The 12,251-nt window shown below is 52.5% G+C and overlaps 2 protein-coding genes across 3 annotated transcripts in view; one reads left to right on the top strand and one right to left on the bottom strand.

The window, feature by feature from the left end:
• Positions 1-7,647, top strand: part of SUPT6H (suppressor of Ty 6 homolog (S. cerevisiae)) — a 33,630-nt gene extending 25,983 nt beyond the window's left edge. For both annotated transcript variants that reach the window (XM_004684858.2, XM_012726309.1), the window contains 10 exons: positions 542-682; positions 1,941-2,136; positions 2,533-2,771; positions 3,248-3,361; positions 3,520-3,644; positions 5,269-5,381; positions 5,594-5,671; positions 5,762-5,928; positions 6,389-6,576; positions 6,846-7,647. In XM_004684858.2, the coding sequence (XP_004684915.1) occupies positions 542-682; positions 1,941-2,136; positions 2,533-2,771; positions 3,248-3,361; positions 3,520-3,644; positions 5,269-5,381; positions 5,594-5,671; positions 5,762-5,928; positions 6,389-6,576; positions 6,846-7,032 (1,548 nt within the window). In that variant the 3' untranslated portion in view covers positions 7,033-7,647. The remainder of the gene's footprint in view (positions 1-541; positions 683-1,940; positions 2,137-2,532; positions 2,772-3,247; positions 3,362-3,519; positions 3,645-5,268; positions 5,382-5,593; positions 5,672-5,761; positions 5,929-6,388; positions 6,577-6,845) is intronic.
• An 884-nt stretch (positions 7,648-8,531) lies between these two features.
• Positions 8,532-12,251, bottom strand: part of PROCA1 (protein interacting with cyclin A1) — an 8,996-nt gene continuing 5,276 nt past the window's right edge. The window contains exons 3-5 of the mRNA XM_012726018.1: positions 10,091-10,226; positions 9,681-9,839; positions 8,532-9,574 (exon numbers count right to left, since the gene is read on the bottom strand). Coding sequence (XP_012581472.1) covers positions 8,860-9,574; positions 9,681-9,839; positions 10,091-10,226 — 1,010 coding nt within the window. The 3' untranslated portion in view covers positions 8,532-8,859. The remainder of the gene's footprint in view (positions 9,575-9,680; positions 9,840-10,090; positions 10,227-12,251) is intronic.

Raw genomic sequence — 12,251 nt, 5'->3', positions numbered from 1 at the left:
AACATGTTAGCGACATGAAGACATTACATTTCTCACCGAAGATAGGAACAGGGTCTCTAAACATGCTAGTTTGAAGGTATCTGTAGGCTCCTCTTCTTATCCTCACATTTTACTTTTTCCCACATTCTAGACATCGGCCTTTCTGATGGTAAGAAATCATTAAAGCTATGCTTTTAAGATTTTTCAGCTTTACCCACTAAAAGAAGCTGATGCTGTTTGTTCAGAATATAAGAAAGTTTGAGCAGCTCCCAGATCACTGAAATGAGTTATTCCAAGGAGAGTGACGCAGACACACCCACTAATCAAAACAGAATGATAGTGTGAAGCCTCATTTGCTACTGGAGGGACACACAGATTAAATTAGCATAAAAGATTGTATCAGTGACCTGTGAGGAACACTGGGGATGTTCAAATTCTGTCTTGTTAGGTGACGTGAGTCATTGGGTTTCAGACTATGATACCAGATGCTGTGGTAAGATAAATTACATATGTGATCTCCAAAATCTTAATGATCAAACTCCTCTCTTAATGCCTTCTTCAGGTCTGGAATCACTTTGATAGCGGTTCATGCCCAGGCCAGGCCATCGGTGTCAAAACACGGCTAGACAATGGTGTCACCGGCTTCATCCCCACCAAATTCCTCAGTGACAAAGTGGTAAAGCGGCCAGAGGAACGAGTGAAGGTAGTTGAACAACTGGACTAAGGGAATGAATGCAGTTTTTGGCTGCCCAAGTCCAACTCTCTTCAACTTTGGATTGTCCCCAGTTAGGGTCAGTTCCCAGTGACTGCTAGTGGGGAGAGTTTCAGGGAGGATTTATAACCAGTGAAAGAAACCAGGGTGAGAAGCATGTAAATGAGTAGCAGCTTTTGTTCACTGCCTTTGTGAAATTTCATCACGGAACCAGCCCTTTGCTAGAGGGCTCTCTTCCTGTGTGGGAAGCTGTGGTTTAGCTCAGCAGGCAGGAAGCAGGGCCCAGCATTACATGCTGTGAACCAGAAAGGTTAATGAGCTCCATTTCTGTTCCAGTGTTGTGCTGTAGCTACCATTTATTACAAAGCCCCTAGATACCAGCACTTGCCAGTTATGATATATTGTCTCCAACCTCACAAGCCGATAGGAAAGGAAATTACCTTCTATTTTCAAAGCAATTCAGGTGCCTTTTCTAAGTATCACTTAGTGAATGCCACATCTGCCAAATTCTCTGATTTCTTTTAAGATTTATTTTTATTTATTTATGGAGTGTAGGCCAGAGGTGCAGGGGGTGAAAGGATTCACCAGAGACAGTGGGGAGCAGTACAGGAGATCCACTGAAATACACTGCTGAGTGGAGTAGCGGGAGGGTCAGGAGAGGTCTGCGTGTGGGTCAGCTCCCTGGCTGAACTCCTGCTGCAGTGACTGGTAATAGCATAATAACCCTGAAAGTTTAACCCCTTCACCACCAGAGAGGCCCTAGACTCTCTGATTCTTAAGTGCTGTGAACTTATGAGAACTGTGGATTCAGGAAGGCTAGGGGAAGACATCTTGTTAACTGAAGCAAGGAGATTTTCTGAAGGAAGCCTTGAGAGTAACTAACTTGCCATTGTTCCCAGTCAGAGGGGTTCGAGTCAGGGGTGAGTACAGAAAATTACTATTTTGCTTTCCCTATAGACTTCGAAAAGGGGCATACCAGGTACTGACTGCACCCTGGGAGCAGTTATTAGGCAATTTTACAGAAAGGAATAGTGCTGGTGGTAGACAAGTCCCAGTAGACCATAGTTGGTTTTCACGCCTGGGGCTGGCGAAGTCAGTGAGGGCGCCACCTGCAGGCTGCAGGCAAGACCGTCCCGAGTTTCTCCTTGGCCACTCACTGGCTGCCTTTGGGCAAATGACTCATATATAAAATAGGGCCTTGGGCTAGATCATCTTTGTCCCTTCCAGCTCAAATGTTCTGTGGATCTAGGTGGGAATGACTGTTCACTGCCGAATCATGAAGATCGACATCGAGAAGTTTAGTGCGGATCTGACCTGCCGCACCTCAGACCTTATGGACAGGAACAATGAGTGGAAGCTGCCCAAGGACACCTACTATGACTTTGATGCTGAAGCAGCAGACCACAAGCAGGAGGAAGACATGAAGCGGAAACAGCAGCGGACCAGTGAGTCTGCCCACCTTCATGCCTGTGCACTCAGCCTTGGCAGCTCGCCCTCTGCAGAATACACATTCTCAGGGCTCCATCCCTGCCCAAACCTCCTGGTGGGGCACATTCTCTTCTCTGAGGTGCTGAGGCCCATAGACATTATGAAAGGGAGTCACTGGCAGAAGCAAAAGCCAGGGTCTACTCGGGTTACATTTTCTTTGCTGATAAACTTATAGCTCTCAACACCCTAGGAAACCAGGTAAATACACTCTTTACATCAGGGATTCCAGCCCCAGAGAGGGTGAAAGAGTTGCAAGATTTGATAGAGGGTCAGAAATTAAGCCATGGTTTGTGTCATTGCTGTCAGCTTCCAACCCCGTCACCTGATTTGTGCGTCTTTCCTGCCCTCTTCAGCATACATCAAGAGAGTGATCGCACACCCATCCTTCCATAACATAAATTTCAAGCAAGCAGAAAAAATGATGGAGACTATGGACCAGGGTGATGTGATCATTCGACCGAGCAGCAAGGGGGAGAATCACCTAACTGTGACCTGGAAGGTCAGTGACGGCATCTACCAGCATGTGGACGTGCGGGAGGAGGGCAAGGAAAACGCCTTCAGCCTGGGAGCCACCCTCTGGATCAACAGTGAGGTGAGAGCCAGCCCTGCCTGCTTTCCATCCTCAGTTCACCTGGCATTGTGTATGTTTCAGCTACACTAGCAATGAAGCTAGAAGTTATTTATGAAATTAGTCATTTGATATCAGTTTGCTTATTTTGCCCTTCCTTGCTTCTCCTCCAAGTTTTATAAATACACTTAGAGCCAGTGAAGGAAGAGGAGAAACGAACACTTGGGTGTACATGGAGCACATCGAGTTGTTCTGGAATGGGGGCAAATTTGGAGAGTTCCCTACTCTTCCCATGCACCAGGGGAAAAAAGGGGTCATAGGGTTAAAGGGTTTTGTCCTTATCGGATAATAAATAGGACAATTCAGACAGTTGAATCAGTTGGGGGAACTCTGCAGTGAAGTGAGGCTACAGCAGGATTCTATTCCAGGTAAATTTGAAGTTATATCCAGGAATCTCAGCTCTGACTATGACATGTGGCGTCTTTACCTTCTTCCCATAGGAATTTGAAGACTTGGATGAGATTGTTGCCCGCTATGTCCAACCCATGGCATCCTTTGCCCGGGACCTTCTGAATCACAAGTATTATCAGGACTGCAGTGGTGGGGACCGTAAGGTGAGCAGGGACCCTGCGAGGAAGAATGCCTCCTGGTCACTTAGGGGTGTGAGGTTTCCAGTGCTCGGCTGGCGAAGGAGGTGCACAGCCTGTGTGCCTCTGACATTGTATACCGAGCGTGCTACTATCCCAACCTCTCCCCCTGGTTCTGCCCCCAGAAATTAGAGGAGCTCCTCATCAAAACTAAGAAGGAGAAGCCCACCTTCATCCCTTATTTCATCTGTGCCTGCAAGGACCTGCCCGGCAAGTTCCTACTGGGATACCAGCCCCGGGGTAAGCCCAGGTGAGCACTAGTGCTGAGGAGGTGGCGCCGCTGGAGTCCGCAGAGGTGCTGGCAGGGGACTTGGAGGTCCCCAGAACAATACTCTCTCTGGTTCTGCCCGACCACTCCTGTCTGTTCAGAACAGAAGTGGAGATTAGAGGTGGGGAAAAGAGAGTGATGATTTAGAGGCAAAGGTAAAGATTCGCTGAGAAAAGCACTCTCACCAGTCCTGTGAAAAGTAGTTCCCTGCACCTCTTCTCCCTTCCAGGGAGTAGTGGAAATTGCCAGACACGCTCATCACTTTTGCGGACACAGGCCAGCACTGTGATGTCTCCCCTCCCCACTGTGCACCCTCACAGGGGCTTTCAGCACAGGGAGCACATGTGTGACAGGCTGGCTTCTGCCTGCGCGTGAGGGTTAGGCCAGGAGAGCCTCTCTCCCTCCTCCCATCATCCTGCTCTGCTGTTTTCTGTGCATGACTGACAAACTAGCCTTCCTCTGCCCTCCTTTATCTGGGGGTCTCTCATGCTCACAAACTCCAGTTTCCTTAGATCTGCTCCTTTGTCCCTTTTTCCCAGGCTGAGAGCCACCTCTCTCTCTGCCCCATCATCTCACTGACTCTTGCAAAGGCCTGTGTACTTCTCTCTCTTATCCCTGAGCTACCTGTGCATCATGGCAATCTTCCATTTACTAGTAGGATTCATTAGCCAGATGACAAGCGATGCTAGACTCTGTACCCCACACCATTTTGGGCAGATCTAGAATATTCATTTCTGAGAAGCCTTTTCTGACTCACCAGTATGTAACCAGAAGACAGCAGTCAGGGCTGGGGGGAGGGGAGGAATTGTCCCCTGAGGAACAATTGAGCAAACGGGAAGACCTTTAACCGGGAACTGAGCAACACAATACAGCTTGCCTTTGGAAAGGGGGTACAGGCTCCTCATGTTGCAGAATGTAGAACATTGAAGGAGATTTAGGAAGCAGGTTTAATCTAAGTTGAGAATTTAGCCCTACTTTGGTGTATAGGCTGCTGGTAGCTGTCCTCTACTGAGCACAGTCCTGTCTTAGGAGTTGCTGTGTTCTCTGTGTACTTAATCTCTCACATCCATCTATAGACTGAAGTTCTGTTAGCCTCATTTTACCTGTGAAGTAGGTAGTCAGATTTAGTGATCTAACACCGTGTCAAATAGGTGGTGAGTGATAAAGCCCAAAGTGGAACTAGAACTGGGTGTGAATTCAGCCCATCCACTTAGCCACTCTCTGCTCTGGTATGGAACATGGTAGATTAGCCACCTTCCAGGGGCACTTCCCAACTCCAGCTTGAGGGGCTTTATGCTACCCTGGAGGACCCTTTATCCCTGACAGTCTGGGACTGCAGTTGCTGCTGTCATGTAGAGCCCAGGATGGCGGCCCAGCACCAGCGAGCCTTCCTCCCACAGCCTGTACGTGGCACAACAGCTGCTGACTCCTGGCCCTGGCTGGGAGACCCAATCAGAGAGCATCTTCCTTCTCTGAGCCAGGGATTGGCTGGCTCATCGCCTTTCCCAGGCACCCTACAGGGCTACTTCATACAGTGAAGTTCTGTTGTAGCCTCTCACGGCTAGAACCAGTGGTATCTGATGCCCGTTTTCTTCCAAAATCCCAGGATAGAATATGTAACGGTGACTCCTGAAGGATTCCGGTACCGGGGCCAGATCTTCCCAACTGTAAATGGACTTTTCAGATGGTTTAAGGATCATTACCAGGATCCTGTACCTGGTGAGTGCTCCTCTCCCTTTAGGGGTATAGCTGGGAAGACACCTGAAGGCCTGACGCAAGTAAACCACCCTCCTTCCCTAAACTCCCAGCATTGGGGAGCTCGTGCAGCTGCCTTTCTTCAGTATCCACCTCATTGCCTTCTTTAGCCCCCTCAGTTGAAACCTGAAGTAGCCTTCTGGGGGGACATAACCAACTCTGGCCATTTCCTCCAGGCATCACCCCCAGTAGCAGCAGCAGGACCAGGACACCTGCTTCTATCAATGCTACTCCGGCCAACATCAACCTTGCTGGTGAGGAGCTCATACCTGGGCTGTTGTCCAGAGGGTGGGGCTGAAAAGTCTTGTCTCCTCTAATGTGCCCGCCCTCCCCTGTGCTTGCAGACCTGACACGGGCTGTGAATGCGCTGCCCCAGAACATGACCTCGCAGATGTTCAGTGCCATTGCTGCCGTGACAGGCCAAGGACAGAACCCTAACACCACCCCAGCCCAGTGGGCCTCCAGCCAGTATGGCTATGGCGGCAGTGGAGGGGGTAGCAGTGCTTACCACGTAGGTTGCTTGGAGGGAGGTGCCTGCTGGAGGGGAGGGGTTGTGAAAAGGGAGCAGGCCTCTTTTGCCAACCCATGCCCACACATTCTGGTCTGGCAGTGCCTACCACAGAGGATGTCACATACACAAGTGGGGCTGCCAAGGCCTTAGCAACTGTTTCCAACAGATGTTCCTTTACCTTAGACCTGTCTGAGTGGGTAGGGAATAGGAGAAGGCCTAGCCCTTCCCCAGAGTCCTTTGGGGTCTTTGGAGCCCTAACCCACTAAAATCCTCAAGTGGTCAGGGCTAGTAGGCTCTGTTTGTGCCAGGTCCCATCCCACTGGCCTCCCTTTACCACTCAGAACCACACACTGTTCAGAGTTCAGCCAGAAAACTGCTGGACCCAAATTTTGAATTTGCCAGAAATTCATAGCAGATAAGCCCAAAAGCCATCACCATTTAACTGTTCACCCATCTCCAGGTGTTCCCAACACCAGCCCAGCAGCCGGTGGCTACCCCGCTAATGACTCCCAGCTACTCCTACACCACCCCAAGCCAACCCATCACCACACCCCAGTACCACCAGCTCCAGGCCAGCACCACCCCGCAGTCAGCCCAAGCCCAGCCTCAGCCCTCCTCCAGCTCTCGGCAACGGCAGCAGCAGCCAAAGTAAGTATATGGATGGGGCTCAGAGTGGTCTCAGTAGGGCAGCTTGTGAGAGGGCCACGGCGTTTAGCATAGGTGGGGACTCTGGATATTGTCAGAGTCACGATCCAAGGGATGGCCGAGACAGAGACTTTCTTTCCTGGGAGAGGCGGCAGTGTGGGGGGCTGGCCATAGGTGTGAGATCCACTTCTGCAGGGGTGGGTGCCGCCAGTTATTGGTGGGAAAGTTAGTAAACCCCTGTGGAGCCCCCATCTCAAAGGCCTCCCTTCCAGGTCCAACAGCCACGCAGCCATCGACTGGGGGAAAATGGCAGAACAGTGGCTACAGGAGAAGGAGGCAGAACGGCGGAAACAGAAGCAGCGGCTGACACCTCGGCCCTCCCCCAGCCCCATGATCGAGAGCACCCCCATGTCCATTGCTGGCGATGCCACCCCACTCCTGGATGAGATGGATCGGTAGGGGGCCTGCTCCTAGGACTCTGGTCATGTGACCTCTGGCTGGGAGAGGCCCGGCTGCCGCCCACTGCCTCACTCCCTGCCCCTCCCTTTCTGTCCATAAAGTGGAGTGAATTGACGTTGTCGTTGGTGGTCAGCCTGGATGAGTGACAGGCTGGATGGCCTTGCGAACTCAAGTTCAGTTACACTAGACGACAATTCTCCCGCTCTGGGTCCTTGGCAACTGCCTGTTCTGGGACCAGGCTGAGAGGGGAGTGTGACGGGGAGGAAGAAGAGAAAAGATGAGAATGAGAGTGGAACTGTTTTGTATTCTACTCCCTACAAGCCATTTTGAGCTTCTGCCCTCACCTGACTTTGGGCTGTGACAGGGGCACCAAGCTCAGCACATTGAGTCTCCCCCCAAATCCTGTGGGGAGAGGGATGCTATTTATTCAGTTAGGGGCAGGAGGGAGAGGAGGGAAAGTATTTCTGATCCTGATGCCAACAGCTTGGGTGGCTGTCAAAGCAGGACAAAGGGGACAAAGGGGAGCAGTGCTAACCTGCCCAGCCCCCACACGACCACCCTCACCCACCTGCAGCCACCGCTTCCTGCCTGTCATTTGAATAAACAGTGTTTCTACAGAGCACTTGGCACAGCTTCTCTCTTCAACTCTTCAGCTCTTGAGGGGTGACTTTCAAAGTAGAATTTGAATCGAGGGCTCCCCTGGTTTCCTTTCCAGAGTGTTGTGAGGCAGTGACTCAGAAGAAATGGTTGTTTCTGCATCAGCTGCCCGGGTTGCATCCCTGCTCCATTCATTTCCCAGCCCTGTGACCCTGAGCAAGGCCCTCTGCTCTCTGAGCCAGCTTTACCTGTCAACAGGAGATGTGAAACCTACCCCGGCAGGCTGTGTGAGGACAGAGCCTGAGTGTGTCAAGTGCTTAGTTCTGTCACACAGCACCCCACCCCCTGTGCCTGCTAGTCATCTCTAACGTGTTGGAGAAAGGCCACAGGTAAACCAAGGTTGCTCAGCTTTAGCCCCAATGACTTGCTCTCCACTTTTGCTTCCTGGGCCTTGGTCTCTGACGGTACTTCTAAGCTTGTCTAGTGCACCTGGCTCAGGAGGGACCCCTTGCTTGCCTGCTTCCACACAGGCGCTGGCCTCAGACAGGAAAGCTGAGGTATGCAGGGGAGTCCCCTGGCCCTGCTCCCTCCCCCCAGCCCATTGGCATCTTTTATTCTTGACTCCTGCTCTCCCAAGTGTCTCATCTGAGCTTTGCAAATTTGTGTCAGGAAAGTGAGCCTATCCCCCTTTTCTTCATTCAAGATCTCTGGCTATTTGTTGGCCAGAGTTAAGGGACAGGAGTTGGCCTCATGCCAGGAATTCAGTCCATTCCCTTCAGCACTTGGAGTCTAGAAGGCCCCACAGCTGACCAATCATACTCCCTGTGGTGCCGCCAGCACCTCCCTCAGGGCCGGCCACCAGAAGAGGAAAGGCCAGGCACAGTGGCACAAAGTGGGTTAAAAGGTTCAGTTTATTAGGGGTACACTGCACACAGTACTGGTACCCTGTCTTGGGGTGGACTTCACACAGACCAGTCTCCCAATAGATGGGAAGCTCCTCCCTACCCATCCCTCTTCTGCCCCAGGCCTAGGATGGTACAGAGAAATGGGCCATGCCTCTCCCCTGCCATCCCACCTACCTTCCCATGCACTTCTCGTGGCAGGGGGACTGCCCTCCAGGAACCCCTGCAGCCCCAGCCCCTGGCTCCAGCTGACCCCAGAGCAAGCACACAGCAGCAGGGGTTCAGCTACAGACTTGATCGAATTTATTCTTCACCTGGTCCCCCGGCCTCAACTGAGATTGGGGTTTGATCCTGGGGGAGATTTCCTCTTGTTGACCTTCTTGATCGGTGAGGGCTTTGCCCCGGGCTTCTTGGCCTGGATCAAGTTCTTCTCTCTCTTCCTAGGTGATGACGAATCCACAATTTCCTCACTGGAGGGTGGCTCCTCACGCTTGGGGTCACTGTAACTGTCCTCACTCTCCAGTTCCTCCCGGCTCTCTGGGCTGGACTCTGACATCCTAGTCAGCTCTCTTGGGCTTAGTGTTCGAATCAAGTCTGGAGGTGACGATTCCGATTTGACCGGGCTTTTCTTTTTAGCCAACTTGGTCTTCTTGAATTTTTTCTTCAGTTTTGTCTTCTCGTCTGATTCCTCCTCCTTTTCTTTTTCTTTCTCTTTTTCTTTCTCCTTTTTCTTCTTGACCTTCTTAATCACCTTGCTGCCCTGGGACTTCCCAGTGGGACTCTCAGAGCGCCAGATGGTGATGGGAGCTGCCGAATCAGGGGTGCCTGTGGCAGGGGCCACCCCTGTGCTTGTGTCAGTGGGTGTGGTGGTTGGACCCATCTGGGCTGACCCAAGAGGCTTGCTTGCCTTCTCTTCTTCCTCCTCCTCTTCTTCCTCCTCTTCCTCCTCCTCTTCCTCTTCTTCATTTAGGTCATCTGCCCCACACTCATGGTGGATGGGATGGTGGATCACTGCCACAGAGACAGGCCTGTAGCTTTTGCACCTCAGAGGGAGAGGAACAGGAAGAGAAGGTTGACAGAGCATGGGGGCCAGTGACTCAGCAGCCCCCTATTCCCTCCCAGTCACCCCATCGGCCTGCCAGCACTCACCAGCCATACCAGAACCGCTCCACACACTCTTCCTCTGGGAAGAACTCAAAGCACGGGGTCTGGATGATGTTGAAACAGGTGGAGCCCACATCTCTGGAGCAGGTTGGGCCACTCTCTCGGGAGGTGCTGCTATTTGTCTTCTCTGAGCAGTTCTTCAGCCTGCCACAGAGGGGATTCAGCCATGACTCCCCAGGGGCCCACAGCAAGAAGACTGGGGGACGGCAGGCTTCCACTGGGCTCAGCTGAGGCTTCCAAAGGACCTCCCCATTGCTCTCGGACCCCAGCCAGGTTTACAAAGCAGGGCAGGGCTGCCAGTGCCAGGCCAAAGGTTGAAGGGGGAGCCACAGTGGAAGTATAGACTTAGGTTAGCCCTGGGAGTCCCCCAGGCCTTGGGCAGCCACACCCCTTACCTACAGTCGCAGTCACAGCAGCTGATGGTGTGCACGTGCAGGTTGTGGTGGCCGAAGTCAGAAGAGAAGGGGTGGATGATGTGCCCGCTGCATGGCTTATGTTTCCAGCAGCATCTGTCAGTGTCCTTGAGTTCACCTGAGGAGGTAGGCCGGAATCTGGGTCACATGCTGGCCACAGCCACAGACCTCTGGTCTCAGTATAAAGGCTTCAACGGCCTTCCACTCACACCCACACTGTTGGCAGCAGTAACTCAGCCCAGAAGGAACTCCAGACCCAGCATCCATCCACTGCATGAACCTGCCTGCCCACACCCAGACTCCCAGGAAAATGTCAGGTGCAGGTCCTCAGCTCTGCGAATCCCCTTTGCTGTCCAGGCTTTTTCTCCCCTCCCTTCTGTGAGCTACTTGGGGTACACTACTGCAGTCCACGGTGATGAGAGCCAGCAGGCACAGCACCCTCGGCTCCAGTGACTGCCTGCACGGGCCTGGCAGACCTGTAGCAGACCCCACACAGGCCGAAGCCCATATAACACCAAGGCTTGCTGCGGGTGTCAGCTCAAGCCTTTCTGTTTTCCCTTCCTCTCTTCTCCAAGCCCTTCTATCTTCCCCCTGACACCTTTCTTACATCTCTTCCCTCACTCTTGATTCTCTCATCAAGTTCTTAGAGTCACAGTTAAACAATCTGCCCCAAGCCTTCTACCCTTGTAGGCAGAACAGAGACCATGTCCCCTCTCCCAGGGGCAGGTACTGGGTGAGAATTTGGGGACTAGGGGAGAACCCTGGGGAAAGGCTCCCACCTCTTGTTCAGCTAAACGCAAGCCCAGACACACACCTCCCAGCTTCCACCCCCACTGCATTGCCACTAGCCGTGCTAGAGCCACAAGTCTACCAGTGGCTGTCCCCGCAGGCATGAAGTGGCTCCAGTGCCCAAGGGCTCACACTAGGGCAGAGGACAAGACACCTTCGCAGCTCTCCCCCTTCACGCCAGTTCTGCCCAGCCCCTGGCTTGGGTTGCTATGACTCCCCTCCAAACAGGCTGGGAGGGGGGCTCCCTGGTGGCACAGGGGTTAAGTCTTAGCACTACCAAGCTCTGTGCTACATGAGTTCAATTCCCAGCCAGGGAGCTGACCCACATGGCACAGCCTGTGCACTGAGCCTTCCCAACAACCTTGTGAAATAGATACTACTATCACCCCCTGTGTGGATAAGGAAGGCTCTGGTTTGCCCTAGATCACCCCACTAGTTAGACAGCCATGGCTTGAACTCGGGCAGGCTTGTCTCACCACCATGCTGCCCTGCGCCCCAGTTTAGCAGCTCAGTCCCCTCTCCTGACCCGCCCGCTGCTCCCCTCAGCAGTGCATTTCAGTCAGTCCTCCTGTTCTGCTCCCCACTCTGACTCTGGTGAATCTTCTCACCCCTCCTTGCACCTCTGGCCTGTACCCCAGTTTTTGTATGGACAAATAAGTATGTCTTTAGAATAAGTAAATAAGTAGGCTGGAAGGGCTGTGCTTTTATCTGGACCCCATGAGATACAGAACTGAGCAAGACCTCATGCACTGGCTACTAGCCAGGGCTGAACCCAAGCTGTGGGTGTTAATCCAAGTGACTCAGGGTATTTAAGAGATGAGGGGATAACAGCTTGGTTTGAGCTTGTCCCACATTCCTCCTCCCTTTCCTTCCCCTGACTAGAATGTGAGGGTCCCAGGTCCCCTATGTGCCCCTGACCCATTCAGTGACCTCCCTTTCAGCTTTCTCTTCCCTTACCCTTTTTCCATCCCAGGGGAAATAGGCCCATGAGGCAGGACCTTGGGACACCCCCACCTCGGATTTCCTCAACGCTGCTAAACTGGGACACAGGGCAGTGTTGTGCCGTGGTGGTGAGACAGGCCTGCCTGAGTTCAAGCCATGGCTGTCACTAATTAGCAGGGTGATCTAGGGCAAACCAGAGCCTGCCTTATCCAGAAAGGGGGTGATAGTAGTAACTATTTCACAAGGTTGTTGGGAAGGCTCAGTGCACATAGATTAAGGGTATTTGTGCAATGTATAGTGCAACACAGAGAAAAAGGGTGATTGTGGCCCCAAGAAGGGGCCTGTGCCTCCTAGTCTAGCCTGAGAGTAAGGGGTTGGATGGGGTCACCCTTCCTCTCAAGGGGGCGGGGGG

The sequence above is a fragment of the Condylura cristata genome, unplaced genomic scaffold (genome assembly GCF_000260355.1).
Source record: "Condylura cristata isolate star-nosed mole 26May11 unplaced genomic scaffold, ConCri1.0 scaffold00017, whole genome shotgun sequence".
Classification (NCBI taxonomy): domain Eukaryota; kingdom Metazoa; phylum Chordata; class Mammalia; order Eulipotyphla; family Talpidae; genus Condylura; species Condylura cristata.
This window is presented reverse-complemented; position numbering and strand designations above follow the sequence as displayed.